This window comes from Centruroides sculpturatus, unplaced genomic scaffold (genome assembly GCF_000671375.1).
Source record: "Centruroides sculpturatus isolate CEXI.00-Female unplaced genomic scaffold, Cexi_2.0 scaffold62, whole genome shotgun sequence".
Classification (NCBI taxonomy): domain Eukaryota; kingdom Metazoa; phylum Arthropoda; class Arachnida; order Scorpiones; family Buthidae; genus Centruroides; species Centruroides sculpturatus.
Window position 1 is genome coordinate 1,041,047 of NW_019384388.1, and position 17,157 is coordinate 1,058,203.

General features: G+C 29.4%; 1 protein-coding gene and 1 non-coding gene across 2 annotated transcripts in view; one reads left to right on the top strand and one right to left on the bottom strand.

Moving 5' to 3' along the window:
* Window positions 1-10,652: 10,652 nt before the first annotated feature.
* Window positions 10,653-17,157, top strand: part of LOC111618136 (multidrug resistance-associated protein 4-like) — a 55,747-nt gene continuing 49,242 nt past the window's right edge. The window contains exons 1-4 of the mRNA XM_023359587.1: window positions 10,653-10,677; window positions 10,752-10,881; window positions 13,806-13,911; window positions 13,992-14,210. Coding sequence (XP_023215355.1) covers window positions 10,653-10,677; window positions 10,752-10,881; window positions 13,806-13,911; window positions 13,992-14,210 — 480 coding nt within the window. The remainder of the gene's footprint in view (window positions 10,678-10,751; window positions 10,882-13,805; window positions 13,912-13,991; window positions 14,211-17,157) is intronic.
* On the bottom strand, window positions 12,237-12,338 carry LOC111618171. Its single transcript, XR_002755534.1, has one exon. It is a non-coding gene; the product is annotated as a U6 spliceosomal RNA (small nuclear RNA).

A 17,157-nucleotide genomic window follows, 5' to 3' on the forward strand; every position in this document is an offset into this window, starting at 1 on the left:
AGGTATTTCATCAACGTGTATTACAGTTATAGTAATAATTAGTTTCTTATTCTGTCTTAAATAAAGTCTATTTGTATTCTGTACACAGCTTTGTTCATATATTGGAGTGTAAAAATAATGGAAATTGATGGAAAAGACAAAATCATTATTGAAGCAAACACTGCATAGATCCAATATCCAGCAAGAAAATACAAAACTACATGAAAATAAACATTTTCATCTGTGTATATGTATATGTATACATTATATACATATATAGTAATTTTCATCTGTGTTGAACAGTCATGTTCAGGCTAACTGACCTTCACAGTTCAAATGAAGCTGTTAAAACAAATAGTTCAAACAGAAAAGTTACTCAGAATAGGTGATTGCCATTCATGTTACAGAAGAGAAAGAGGAAAGCGAAAGAGTTACAAGACTGAACTTTGTAGATCAACTTTGAATCAGGGAAAAGAGTCTATATCCTTAAAGTTAATAGCTGCATTTTCTCATGGCTAATCAACATTTAAACCCTTCTTTACTTACATGGTTTAAATGCACATTATGAGTTGCATGACTTGTACTAGATGCCATTTACTCTTTTTCTAAAATTATGAAATTAATTCACCCTACTCAACAGCCTAAACTCCAGCAAAAGATTAGGCTATTGAGTAGGGTGATTGAATACAAACAATATATCCAGTATCCAGCATTTAGCTATCATTTTTTATTGTGAAATCATCATTAGCACATCAAAAACTACAATTACATTTTTAATTTCTGCATTTTGATTTTTTCTAACAATATAAAATACTTGTGAATTGAAGAAAATTATTTTTTTAATGTTTGTTTTAATGTAATTTGACCTAAAAATTCATAAAAGTAAACACACCAAATTTCAACTTGCTAAAAATTATCTGAAGTTTAACTGATTAACACTGAAGTTTATGTAATTGGAGATTGATAGGTTTTCTTTCAAGTTCAGGATAGTGAAACATTACTACTTTTTTGGGATGGTGTTAGGAGAGGAGTGAGGCATACCCACTTCTAAAATGTTTTATTACTCAATTAAAAATGCTCCCCTTCTTGGTTGAAAGTTGGTCAAATTACAATGCTATTGTTTTGTTCTACTTGAAAAAATGTTTTCTGTCAGATTATACTTAGTTTTGTCTGATCAGATTGCCTTAAATTTTTTCCAATATAGTCATGCTGTTTCAAAAATCAATAGAGAGGTCGCGGCCAATGTTTTCAACACATAAACGTGTACGTTGGACGTTCAGCACGGCCTTCCTGTAAGCCTAGAAGTTTGACAATGGCATTTGGAACGTCTAGCATGATTCCACTGACATTCCAAATGCCATTGTCAAACTTCTAGGCTTACAGGAAGGCGTTGCTGAACATCCAACATACACATTTTCATGTTGAAAACAAACCTCTCTAATATTGCTCAAAACATTAGAGAAAGCTGCAAATAGGACTGCCGGATTTCCGAAAAAAAAAAAAAACACAGATTTAAAAAAAAAGATAAATTGATTATATAGACAGAAAGAGTTAAATTTATTTTGAACAACATGAAACATATTTTAAACATTGTAAATCCAAATGCAATCACCATAAATATTAGTCATTGCACCTATTTACTCATAATGGCATCCGTATAAAACTGCCAATAAACTATATAATCCACATTTAAAACAGAAAGATTAAATTCCTAAAAGAGACTCTAAAAAGTAAATTTTAAAAAGTTAAAATTTTATATATTTTGAAAAATACCTGACAATGATTAATTAATTAACTAATTATTAATCATACAATTACATGATTATACAGTCCCAATTAATGGTTCATTAATCAGTTAACTTGACAATCATCTCATCCTTAGATAACAGTAAAGTGCAGACTATGAAATATCATATGTGCAGCATGAATTTAAAAGCCACATGTCCACATAATAAGCCATTACTTATGAATAAAATGGAAAGAGTGGCTTATCTGGATAAAAAGCATGTGTACTAGAGCACTGACATGTCCAAATTTAATCTGCACAGATATGATGTTAAACTATGTTAGGAATAGAAAAAATAAAGACTATAAGTCTAAGACTATAAACTAAAGCTGTCATTCAAACAAAAACAAGCCAAAAGGACACAGTAAAATGCTGAATGGATATACTGCAGCATATCTTACATGAAATATAGGTGACATCACTGTAATGTTATGATTGACAGGGACCTTTGCAACCATGTGGCAAAACCTACAATCTGTCTTGATTCAGGATGTTGTGCTACTTTATCATCCAAACAATCTTGATTAAATAAACAAAAGTTGAATAGCAAGTAGAAATCTGTTTTTTAGCCATGGAAAGTGGCAGGAGTACAGAAATCCAGGAGTATCATATGAAAGACATGCAGGTTTGGTACATGTTAAAGACTAGAATAAGAGTTCTGAAAAGGGTGATCATCACTGTCTAATGTTTCAAGACTAGTGCAAGCAAACCCTGTGATAACCAATGCTTCCATAGCAGAAGTTGAATCTCATTCAAGAAGATAAAAACAAACAGTCACAGTGGAAGTACTTGCCAACAAATGCTGGAATCAATGTTGGGATTATGATCACCATTATCCAGGAATATCTACTATACTGAAAGATTTGCACACAGTGGATGCCACACAAATTTAAATCTATGTGAATGCTGCGTGAATCTTTATATGGAAAATTTTATGAATATCATGCTGTTTTATTGACCAAATAGTTGTAAATAAAATGTGATGCTTTCATTATCAACCAGAAAGCAAACAACAAAGCAGTCAATGGAAGCATACATTGTCTCTGCCACCAAAGAAGTCAAAAGAATTCAGATGTGTACAGAAAGTTGACTTCTTACCTCAAGGATCCACATTTGACACCTATAGAAACATTGTGTAAAGTACTATATTATTTTTCCGCCTTCTACAACGATTATCGACACAACTGTGTGCCGGAAATAGCCGTTACCTAACGGGTACTTTACGCGGATTTGCGTTAACGTGCCAGGCCTGGACTTTAAGCGTGCACCGAATTAAATAATAACAAAGTTTGTCAATAACAAATCAAATATTTAATAAAAGTTCTGGTAATAAACTATATACAAAATTTAGTAAAATTCAAATAACAATTTATTCAATGAAAGTCAATAAGAATCAACCCGACAAAACTTAAATCAATCTATTTTCTAACTTAATTCTAATCCCCTTTGGAATTCAACAAAATCAAAAACTTAATTTATGTACAATAATTCTTATGAATTAAAGATCCTAATTGTCACCTCAATATACTAGGAACCTATTTCCGCAACTCTCAAGACTTTCTCTATTCGCCAATCCACAAATCGAATAACTTCAAAATTGCCTTGGAACTATTTGATCCTATCAGACACCTCTCTCGTTCACTGCTATGAAGCTCACCAAGCTCGTTGCTATCAGAAGCTCACCTCGTCCGTCTTCACTTGAGGTTCAGTCTTTATACTGTGAGGTGACGTCACAATTCTGAATGCGATCACTCCCCTCATTTACATACTTATTTGCTAAGAATAAACTTTTCTATTTGTCTGGCAGCCTATTTTTCCGACAATACTCACTAACCTTTTACATTATTCTTTTTGACAATTTTGGGGAATTTTTTTTATTCTTTAAGGTTTAGCGAGTCCCTAAGTTGTGCTTGTGGGGTCTCCCCCCTTTTTCTCGGTGTGGACTTACTTTTTTCTGCTCAGGAGCGCAAGTGTGCACAAGTTTTTTCTACGGCACTTTTCTCTTGTTGGTGAATTGGTTTCTTTTTCTCTGCTTACTTATATACTTAAATTCAGCGGGTAATCTCGTCTGATCTGAGGTCGACTTGCACCGCAGTTCGCAACATGGAAACTGACCTCCCTAACGCCACATTTCCCTGCGTCCAGAGGAATGTGGGATTCGGTGCTGGACTCTTCCCCATTTGCTTGCCGTTACTAGGGGAATCCCTGTTGGTTTCTTTTCTATTTTTAAGTTTCTAAGGTAAATGGTGAGGAAACCTTCGTCCTAACAAAACATAAGCCCCAAACGAAAATATAATAAAAAGCAAAAATAAAAGTAAATAAAAATAATGCTCGGACTTGGTTCCTTACAATTGTAAATATTACTTTGTATACAAAAACTCAAAATGTCTTCAAGCATCAAATCAACTCCAAGCTGCTCGTTCTTCTCAATAACACTAGCTTCCAAGCTGCATAAATCGTCAAGGAGTGCTCTTCAAAATACAAATGATATACATTCCAGTACAGCCTACAGCCCATAGCCCACCTGTCTAACTTTCATGTTTTAGGGAAGTAGCATCTGCAAGGTCACAGATTTCAAAAAGTTAAGGATGAAGTTCACAAATGGGTTTCTGCCAGTAACTTGCCCTTCTATATAACAAATGAAACCTCTGTAGGACAAGTGCTTTATGAGACAAAGAAATTATTTTTAAAACAAGTTATGATCATCTTATGAAGGCCTTTCGGCTAATTTCCATTTGTATCACTCACATTCGTAAAAAACACTTTTTGGTCCTTTTAGGCAAGCTTCAGTTATAGAAATTCTTGTAATAGCATAATTTGCTATTGTATAGAATCAAACAAAAGTTTAATTAATACACAAATATAAATATTAAAATACTATTTAATCTTAAATAGGTAATTTAATATTTAATCTTAAGTAGTATTTTAATATTTGTGCTTTTAAAATAAATATTTCATGTATTCTATATATTAACTTATGAATAAATACAGAAAATTTCTGATATATTGTTCTATAAAATACAGTAGAGCATTGATTACCCGACTCAATTGGGGACTCAGGTTGGACAGATAACTGAAAAAATCAAATAACTTTGCATTGAATTTTCATCGATGTTAAGCCTAACAAATTTTTTTTTAAAATAATAATCATCGCTATTGTATCATTGAAAATTATTTTATTGCTCACAAAACAAACAACCACTCATAATTAGAAAATTAAGTCTTGTTTAAATACTGGTCTCCCTTCAATGGTTGAGCCATGTTGCCAGCTAAAACACGCAAAAATTTAACAAAAATAATATTAAAGTAGCCAAGACATAGCCAAATATTGTAGTGTCACATCACTAGCAGACATTTGAAATTTGCCAACTAGAACGGTCAGGTTAACCAATGTGACGGTTAATCGGGGGTCGGATAATCGATGCTCTACCGTATATATGAACCAAAATTTATGTATCAACCTGTTTTTAAGATGTCAATAGGAAGTTCATATTAATATTTTTGAAAGAAATTTAATGTAATCTTCAAAAGAAAATATATTATAAAAAATAAAAACTTGTTCTAATAATTTATATATTGATATATATTATAAAAATTATAAATAACATCCAGTACAGGAACTGTCCTATTTTAAAATTTAATATCTAAAATATTTAAAATTTGGATTTTAATTTTTTGTCATTAACAAAAATATGTTGCTGGAAGACTAAGTTTTCTTCAATGTTTCAGTAGAAATACTTTCTTATTTAAGTACTTAAAAAACTACTTTACTTCAAAAAACAAAGTTCATAATCAAAAGTTGCACATTTATTATATCTTCAAAAACTGGTTGTATTTAATATAAAAATAAAAATAATAATAATAATAATAAACCCGAAACCATATTGCTTAACATTATGCTTAACATTTGTTAAGATATACAGGTATACCTCGACTTACGTCGTTTCGAGTTATGTCGTTCCCGATTATACGTCGTTTGTCAAAAAAGTATATGGAAAAGTGAAAATCAAGTTTAAGTCATTTTATTCGACTTTATGTCCGTCCGCCACAAATATTGAAGTCGTAATATCACTAGAAAAATGTTTAAAGCACATAAAATCATATTAAAATATATACANCAATATAATCTATTTTAAAATTTTCCTGAAGTTTTCAAAAATTTTAAATAAAAAATGAAATTTATAAAAAATTTAAAAATTATTCTAAAAATGATAAAATAAGTATTTATTTTTAGAAAAAAAAAGATCAACGTGTAATTAAAAACTAAGAAAGTAATAAATTTCAGATGTACATATACAAAACTTGAATTTCTCAAAATTATCCAGCAATATCATTGTTTAAAAATTTAAAAATAAATTTATAAAAACTTACAAAAATAAATTTTTAAAATTTCAGCATTTTGAGTTTTAATGTAGAAATCCAATGTTTATATTAAACATTTTGTTTAAAGTTCTTAAAACAAACTAACTTGTTCTCATTCTTACATTTTAACCATTCTGAAAATATGTCTATAAATGAACTTGATGGAGTTTGAAAACATATTTAAGTAATAAAGTACTATAAATAAAGCACATAAAACTCTTTGTGCTTTGCTTGTAATTGTGAAGCATAAGGTTTTAAACCATGCAAAAACTGTCACAGTTCTGTTATGCCACTAAGGGCACGTTCGTAAAGTCGAACGAGTTAAACGAGAATGACGTCATCATTATTCTTATTTCGTTAGACTTTTCAAACGATTCGTTTAGAACTAAATGGCTGTTTCTAAAATCGAAGATACAAATGTTGCTAGTACAGCCTTATCCGAAATATTTTTCTTAGATTGCTTCGGGTGGACAGTTACTCCAATCATTTCATCTTTTAATTCACAATTTAAACATTCAAGTAGATTTAGAAACATCGATATTGTCGGGCGCCATTTTCTTAACGAAGTAAACTAACTCTTTCCTTCGTGAACTTCGTTAGAGTTTCGTTCGAAACGTCATCACCGCAGAGCATGCGCACTGAGCGAGACTACTACTATTCGAACGATTCGTTACTAACGCATTTAACTCATTTGACTTTACGAACATACCCTAAGGTATTGTAACATTTCTCATAATTACACACAAAGCATAATAAGGATTGTGAGTTTTATTTACATTATGGTCAACAAAGGGTTAATTCTTTGTTGCAGGAAGATTACTTTAATAAAATATTGAGTTCTAAACTAAGTCTGGAATGGGTTTTTATTTTTATATTGATTGGTTCTCTATTAACTTTTTGAACAAAAAAAAATTCTTAATATGGCACAAATTTAAATTATTAAAGTCTATTAATGTAAGAAATTATTTCAAAACAAACATTTTCCAAAATTTAAGGAATTATAATTGTTTAATTTGTGGATAATAGATTATTCATTATATTAATGTCATTATAAAATTCCTATTTTGATTATTATACAGATATTTCCATTTAAAAAATGAAAAAAAAAAAGAATATGAGAATGGTACTTATGGGTTAAGAGGACGCTAGTTGGAAATTTCATTTTTTCCGAATAATGCAATTTTTTATTTGTCAAATTTAATACAATTGTTAAATCAAATAATAAATTAATGTTATACAAAAAGAATAANGAAGTCTGTCTACGTGGCGTTACTTTTAGACAATTGACATAAATACGCGCGCGGAAGCATGAATGTCGGTTCCTTAATAGTTGAAATATAGAATTTTTTGAAAGGAAAATCATCTTTTACATATTAAATAAAATATTTTAAGTATCTGTTAATTTCTTACACCCAATGAATAATCACATAAAAAAGTTCACACAAAAATCTACGTAAAATAATAGATTTTTTAAAACTAACGGTAAAAAAAAATTTAATTTTTTAACAAAAACAGGCGTTTTTGAATTAGTTATCCTGCAGATTTAAAATATGCAAATTTAAACTTGATTATCTCGATAACTGCACTAAAATCTCAGCAAAACTTAAACCACTTTTCTATCTTGATATTAATAACTGATACCTCAAATTTCAACGCTTTCGTGAAAAAATGACATTTGGCACCNAAATAGACGTTTCTGAATTACTGTATTACCTTTTTAAAATATGCAAATTTAAACTTGATTATCTCGATAACTGCACTAAAATCTCAGCAAAACTTTATGCCTTTTTTTCACGATGGATGGAGCATAATCAACCGTAACGTACATGACCTATAATCACATAAAAAAGTTCACACAAAAATCTACGTAAAATAATAGATTTTTTAAAATTAACGGTAAAAAATGTTTTAATTCCTTAACAAAAATACACATTTTTGAATTACTGTATTACCTTTTTAAAATATGCAAATTTAAACTTGATTATCTCGATAACTGCACTAAAATCTTAACAAAACTTAAACCACTTTTGTATGTTAATATTAATAACTGATACCTCGAGTTTCAACGCTTTCGTAAGAAAATGACATTTGGCACCAACTATTTCAATAGATAATTACTATTTTCAAGTAAAGAAATAATTTATTTAAGTTGAATATTTAAAAAAAATCGCATCCAGGGCTATCTACTGAGTGATGAATTGCTTAAAGTTAGAAAAATTTTGACACTTTAAATTACGTAAAAGTTCGATTGGTCAGCATCCAAAGAAAAAATTTGTTTTCATACAGAGAGCAAGTGCCTTGGCTTGCCTTGGATTAAATTATAATTTTTTCAATATTTTGAGGTGTAAAATTTTATACTTGCAAACATATGAGGTATGGAGTCTTCCAAGTGGAAACGATACCCCTGTGCGATAGAGCCTATAAAACAAAATCATTTACTTTATAGTTCATTGTAACGGTATTGTGAAAGAACGTTTATGACACATTATTATAAATAATATAACGGTTGTTTTTTAAATAATATTTTTTACTAGCTGTTACCCGCGACTTTGCCCGCTGAGGTTAATATACTACAAATAATTTTAACTTATTCTTGATATCCTTTAATACTTTTTTCCGGGAAATATAAGCAATTCGTTCAGAAATTTTTTTTACCGTATAAAATTATTATTTTTATACTCTTATCAATTCGCAAGTAATGCTTCCTTTGCATATATTTGTAGAATTATAAGTACATGAAAAAGCATTTTAAGTTAGAATTATATTAGCGACGAATCTTTACGTTAGTTTTATAATACCATTTTTTGCATTTTGACGAAACTTCAAGGTTTTCCGAAAAACGATAACACGCTAATCTTTTTTACCTTGAAGTATATTGTACGTAATTGACCGAAAGTTCAATTAAATATACAAATAATCACTCAATAGATGCGGGAAAAATATTCATTATATTTAACGCAAGAATAGACTTTTTCTGTATTGTATTAAAGTTTTTCTCCTTAGAAATTAGTTGTTGTAAGTATACGTTACATAATTTAAATATCACTTATAATACGTGACAATTAATATGGGAAATTACTATTATTATTATATTTATCAAATAAATTTATTTAAACCTCGCAAATCTTTACATACGTTTACCACGTCGAGTGAATAATTTAAACAGATAATAATCTGAAGTAATATTTAAAACAAATCGCTTAACCACAGAAGAGAAACGTTTTTCTATGAGCCAGTCAAAAAATCTATGAATTTATTTGAAGTTTTTAATAAAAATATTTTTATCTGAAATATATTTGATTTTTGTAGAGAAAATTTCACAACAGTATTTATAAAATGGTTTTTTTGCAGTTAATTAAATTCTTTGAAGACCCATTTCAGAACAGATGATCCTACTTTACAGTAGTGACTTTCTAGTAAATGATGATACATACATTATTGAAAAGTTAATTAAGAATCCTCCGTATTAGGAACAACTGAGCAAATCCTCTTAGTACTAATGGCATGTATTTTAAAGCTTTCCACAAAGTTCAATCACTATCGATACTGATATCGGTATTGGAAAGTATTTATATCTGCCAGTAGCTGCATCAGGTTCCGAAAGTTGAAATCTTGCTGGCTGTCGCTGTACAGACTGTCCATTTGTTTTTACTGTTGTTACAATACCTTTCATAGGTAAGGCGGTGAAAAGGTATCGTATTCCTTCTAGAAATGCACCACTTTCAATGAATGCTGAGTGGGCCCCAGAGCAGCAATCAATATACTTTGATACTTCAATGAATTGAATTATAGCTATCTAGTTCAGAAATCAGTGAATCAATCAGTACTTCAGTTTACACAAATATCACGATTTATATACAAAGAACGAGCTTCATTTCTGCTGTGATGCTAATACACTCGGTGAGTACTAGAGTATTGATTATTGATTTAATTTAATATAATTAATTCAGCATCAGAACATCAATATTGTATGTTTATTTTGTTTAGAGCACACTCAGTCAGACATTACTATTTAGTTGTGACAATATCGCATATGCGTTGTAAATAGTCGTAGATCAGAAACAAACTTTACATTTAAACTATAACAATAGTTAAATTTAATGTTTCAAATTTTGAATTTATATCAAACTTTGTTGCACGTAAGTTACGTAATAATAAAATAACGAATTATAATGTAAGAACTATGTTTGTGTCAGATGTCAGATGTGTGCTTGAAGTGTTCATTTTTGAATTTTTATGCGTTTGTTCTTTTCAAGAACATTAAAATATTATGACATATAAAATACTAAACTTAAATAAGTGAATAAGGAAAGAAACAATAAAAGTTGAAAAATGTAATTTGTGCAAAAATATTTCATTTTCTACACATAAAGTAACAACTGCGTTTCAGAATATTTCTCATGCACATTTGTAATTATAGTAGTTACTGATGATTCATTATACGCAAATTAATGCTGTTTTACTTAAATACTTTAGCCAATTCGTTCAGTATAAACTATCACAATGATAACGATAAATGATTTACATGGGTGAAAATCGTTCATTGCGTTGTAAGTTAACTACAACGATAGTCACTTGAAAATTATCAGTAGAAAAATTATGTTAAACAAGATTAATTAATAAGTAACTGGTTTATTTTACAGCTGGGTCTTTCCTGTAATAAACAAAGGAAGAAAGCAAATTTTAAAAGAAAAGGATTTACACGGAGCCTCGCAATATCACACCTCAGAGTATCTTGGGAATCAGCTTCAAAAGTAAGTTTAGTATTTAGTTTTGAATATCGAAATTTCAGTTATTATTTCTTAATATTTCAGGTTCATTTATGATTTTTTTCAAGTTTAACAAAATAATTATACAAAAAGTAATATTGTTTTATTTATTTTATTTTTTTTACATATTGTTACTTCTGTAATGAACAGTTAACTTATGCTTGACGTTATAGAAAGTTATAACAAGTACAAATACTGTTAATTGAACTCCCATCTACAGCAATAATACAGCTTTATCTACATTTTGTTAAAATTTCGTGACTTTCGTGTTTTTTTAATCTCAAAATAATCGACAAAAGACGTTATTTTAGTTATTATATTGCAAGAATTAATAAATCATCCGTTCAAAATAACTAGAATATTTTCAAACTTTTCAATGAGTCCTAGTTGAGCAGTTTATGCGGCAACGCACTGTACCTCTTTCATCGATAAAGATTTGTATTTTACGTTACTAAAACTCTCTGAAATTGTTTGCAGTTTAGACATTTTAATACGCCAAGTTTTGTCTCTGCACTGGTTGTTTCAATGTGATCCGCATCTACGACAGGCTCGCTAAGAAATACCGAATATTGTGTCCACAGTAGTGTCCACAGAGTAAAAAAAACTGAAAAAGTAACAAAAAAAAATATTAAATTAAATAAATACTAATGTTTGGCTAATGTTTTTTTTAATAAGATGAAATATTCAACAAACTTTTAATCAAATTAATATTTCTAAGTCATTTTGATGATTAAATATGTGGAGAAATAAATAGAGCAGGCTCCATTAATCATGGCATTTTACAAATGATATACATAGAAATTATATTTACTGAAATTACCCTGAAACAAGTATAACTTTTGTCAGTCAAACTAAAATTAACTCAAGTACATCTACCTGATTTTCCCTCTTAATTTCTCTACCGATGATAAACTTAATAGTTTGTAAGCAATTTGACATTTGTAAAAGATTTATTGTATTTTCTGTTACGAAATCAGTGAAACAAACTATTTAAAAGTTTGTTTTTGCAGACAGCTAACTTATCCTACTCTTTAACAAACTGTATGATTTTCTTTTTCATTCCTATAAACGTGTGAATGATTAATTGAAATCATTGTACATATTGCAGCGAATAACATAAATTTGAGGAATTAATGTGTGTTGTGCATTATATCATATGCAACATTGTTATAAAGTTACAGGCGTAAAAATTGTAAATAAATTAATTTAAATGTCAACAGTTTTGTGTTATATATAAGTGCAATTATTAAATTTTTTATGGAAGTGTTGATATTAAAATACTGTGATGATATGAAACCGTGCTGTACAATTTGTTTATGCTTCTAACACAATAAAGTGTTATAAATTAAGACACTTGGAGGGTTAAGACATCCTTGCGCAGGGGCCATGCTAATCTTCTCTGTATCGTTCCAATTTTAGAATATGTACGACCGAAGTTGTACATATTCTAAAAGGATGACACGCAAAATCGTGAAGCGTTCCATATTTTTTCAACTAAATAAAGATGAGAAAACCCGCCAAGTGTCTTAATTTATAACACTTTATTGTGTTAGAAGCATAAACATATTAAAATACTGCTTTAATGAATTAGTTATAAATTTCTGATTAAATTGAATATTTTTTAAATTATTATATATAGTTTAATGGAAAAGTAAGAACTGAAGATAATAGTTTATAACATAATAAGTACTTTTGTCACATATGAATAAATTCTCACTATTGATATTATGGCTTTCACTGGTGGCAAAGCCATTAGTTTCAAACAGTAGATTGACACACAAATTGTGAATTGAAATTTCCCCGCGTGCCAATATTATCAGTTTAACAATGCGAATTATTTGTTGAAATGTTCTAGAAAGTCTGAAATATTTTGTATATTATTATCTTTTTAACTTGTACTACTGTACTTAGTTCACTGTGTCCCCCTTATAAGGTGCACTATAAAAGATAGCTGGTTCGATGGCCAGACGTTAAATACTTGTTAAGCTCTTGTTGTTGAGGACCCCAGTTTTTTCCAGCAAGAAAGCATAGAAGGTTCGAAAGTTCTCCTTCTCTACAAGCGCTTTTCAGATTTATGTGAATATAGCATTTCAAACCCTAGTACATAGTAATGCCCAAGTATTTCATACTGTTGGTGTATCTTAACTTAGTACTTCCTTCATTCATCGAGTTTGGTTTCTTGAGTTGGTTCCCTTTTGACATTAACATGCAGGTGGTTTTACTTGGTTAATAAATAATTTATTTTGTACTAAATAAATAAATAATAATTAATAATATAAAATGTTTTATTAGATCGAATAGAAAATATATTTATATAAAATTTCAGTTTATCAATAAACACGTAATTTATTTTTATTTTAGATACTGAGAATTTTCAAATTGTAAGAATGTTAATTATAGTTTTCAAAATTAAAAATTTAGAAGGTAAACATTTATGGTGCAAACAGAAATATTCAAAATTCGAAAAGATTAGAATTTAGTATCTAACAAAATCTTTAATAAGTTATATGTAATCTTTCCAGAGAAGACATCTGAAAGCAAACGCTGCATAAGTCCGCGATTCGTTTAAGCGTGCTATTTATTCCATCTTACAATGAAATGTTATATGACTATACTCTGTTAATATTATATCCGTCTTTTGTCGTATAGTAAGGTGCAGAAAAACACACCATATTTTTATTGTGTCTCGGGATCATAAAAAAACCACTTGTTTAATAATTTTCGGATTCGCAGAATACTAGCGTGGCCAGTTATTACTGTACATTCCAGATTCTGTGGTGCTGCATTAGAAATTTTTTTATGTATTTTCAAAATAAAATACATTTATAAAGCTCTAAACATTACAAAAGTTAAATAGCATTTAATGAAATATTGTTTTTAAATTAAATGTTTCATCGAATTTTTTTCAGAGAATGGAAAAAGGAATTGCAGAAGAAACATCCGAGCATACTGAAAGCTGCCTTACGTTTTGTTGGTTGGAAGTACTCGATTGTAATACTACTTGTACTAATTCAGGTATTATTACACCCGATTATAAAGAGGTGAAGTTAGTATTATTAAAATAATTAAAATAACGTATTTACGTATAATTACAGGAAACAGTTGTAGTTACAGGTCAAGCATATTTTGTAGGATCAACAGTACGTTATTTCGAAAACAGACAGGAATGGAATCACTACAATGTTTATGTTACAATTGCAGGATTTTTTGCTACTACTGCGATTTATACGTTTACGCACAATACTAATCTGTTTATGACAGAATATTATTCAATGAAACTGAAAGTAGCTTTCTGCACTCTTATTTATAGAAAGGTAAGTAAAAATTATAATCTATTTTCAGTAAAATATTACTTTTATATTATTCATATATGCTGTATTGTGAATAAGTAGATTGGAGACATTTGAAAAAAAAATGTTTTATGTGAAAAAATATTTTAGCTCGTAGATTTTGATTTAGTTTTTGATAATTTGGTTGAAGTTGTGAAGAAATGAATTAATACTCAATGTACTCAAAAATTGTGAATAACCATTGTTATCTGCTAAAAATGCTATTAAATTTTTCTCTTCTTGAACATTGTTCAGTAACACTTTGTGGACAATTAACAGTAAATATTGATAATATAAATCAGAATGTTACACTTAATGTCTTTTTACATTAAATTCATAAATATAATTATTTTAGTTGTTTCTGCTGTTGTCATTGGTTAAAATATACAGGATAGGGCCGAGAAACGGGAGGTTTCAAAGTCCATTTTTCTATGTACTAATTGAATAAAAGAAACTACGGGAACAATGATATGTTGTCAAGAACAAGTAGTAATTTTGAAGTAATGAATAGAGGCGCAATGTGCGTTTACCATGAAGGCATTTCCTAAATATAATGATTGTATAATGGCCTCAAAATAATTATTTATTCGTCATTTTAAGATCCATAAAAATAATCCTGTCATTATGACATGAATTGAGAGCTTTCAGGAAAGTTGTTCTGTAGCAAAAACGCCTCCGAATGCAGTAAGAATCGGACACCCTAGAAAATATCGTGAATGTGAGAACCGCTATCGAAGTTAGTCAACAGAACTTAGCATTCTTCCTTTGTTTGTAGTTTGACGGTTTTGACGCAAGAATTAAGTAGAGGAAAAGGTGGTATTATGGAACCACTCCATTTCGAACTGATAATAAAGGCAAACAGACTGCAATGGATGTCTGCCTAGTGTAGCTGAACTGCATTAGGCAGACATCCATTGCAAGGGGACAATTAGTTTCACTTCAGTTAAACGGTTGTCATTAGTGAATCAGTAAATTTGTGTTTTTTACAATTCGAAGATTTGAATGTTAAGTGAATTTAATTATTTTTAAAATATAAATCGTATAGTTGTAAGTTCATTGGTGAATGTATTTCGTTCCAGACACTTAGGGACATCACAAACGTGAACATCGTACATATTAATCTGTGTGATGTTCGCATTTTTTAAAATTTGGTCTTGACAGACATAAGTTAATTCAAGATGGCGATTTCATTGGTGCTTTTAATATAGACCCCATTGGTGCTTTTAATATGGAACCCAACTCCTCTGAACTGTATTTGCAAGCAGATACTCATCCGGAACAATTTGTGAAAAAGACACTAGGTAGAAAGCGAACTATTCCTGACAATATCGAGAAAGAGCTGCTGGAATATATATTGTTAATGGAGGTCATATTTTTCTATTATAAAAGCATTTTTTCGATAAAATACATTGGAGTAAATAATTTGAAATTATTTCACATTTTTTTTGTACTTTCCTATTTATTTTTGGATACATTAAAGCATTTTTTGAAAACATAGAATAAGGTTTCATATTACCACTTGATTTTCTCTAAGCCTACTTTATGAATTTTTGTACAAAAGCCTTCAAAAACCATACTTATAGTTACACTAACGAAAAATTCAATTAAGAACATTTAGTTTAATAGTTACCAGTAGTTTTCACACAAAAAATGTGGGTGTAGTTATGATACCTTGTTTATAATTCAATATAATGAAAATGCGGTTCCATAATATTACCTTCTCCCCTATACTTCTAGTTGTTAATGACCAGACATGGTTACAACAAGATGCAGCTTATAAAACCAAAATATCAATAACTGCTCTAAGAAGTTGTTGTCCGTAAAGTTATCTCTAGTAATAGTGACATTGTTTGTATCAGAAGATTGTCCAGATGTAATTATTTTGTGAAGATATTTGAAAAAATAGTAGAAATTAATTTCCCATACAGTAATTCTGAACTCTAAGTCAGAATTCGAGAAAAAATTACCAGAATACTGTTGGAATCGTTTTAGCATTTATTGGTTAATATGTACTAAAGAGTAGAGGAATGTCCACGCAAAGATTAAGATAACCTCAAACATGTAAGTAGTATAGATTCGATACACTTTGGGGTATAAAAAATTAATTATAATATAAAAAATTATATATAACACAATTTAAAAACAAAGAAATTTTTTATAAAATTTTTTTTTGAATTATATCGAAATAAAGACGATACAGTATAGATTATATCGAAATAAAGATGATACAGTATAGATTATATTTAATTTGTATAAGAATTTAATAACACAAGTTTTATACCTTGAATTTACTCGTGGGACCTGACGTTAAGCGCTTTATTCAAACGAACAGCAATATAGGCTGTGAGTTTTCTTTATCTGCTTCATAATATACGTTTTTTTCTTCAAGAAAAATATGATTGGCTGTAATTTTTTTTAACAAAGATGTGATTGGTTAGTATTTTATATAAGTTACTTTTTTAAAAAAGAATTAGTTTTATATTTAACCCTCCGTAAGTCGCTAGGAATGGGGCCCTTACTTGAGTCGCATGGGTCTTACAGACCCAGTGTTTTTAATATGAAATAATTCAATTTTATCTATCGCGTAAAGAAACTACAGTTTCTTAGTTGGATTCTGCGCTTTGTTTTCTATCTAGTGATATAAATTACTTGCGTATTGACAAAATGAATTTTTTAATATTTATTTTTATGTAATTCGATACGAAAAACGCAAAAAAATAAACATATCAAATTTCAACTCGCTGTAATTTATCTCCTGTTTCACCGATTGCCATCGGGTTTGTTTGTAAGTGGGGAAGAAATATGACACTTTCAAGCGAAGTGAGTAGAACTTTTGCACTACTGCGAGAAAATTTGTCAACCGACCCCGCGTTACCCCCTACCGCGAAAGTCAATAAACGTTAATTGTTTTATGACTCTATTTTCAACACTT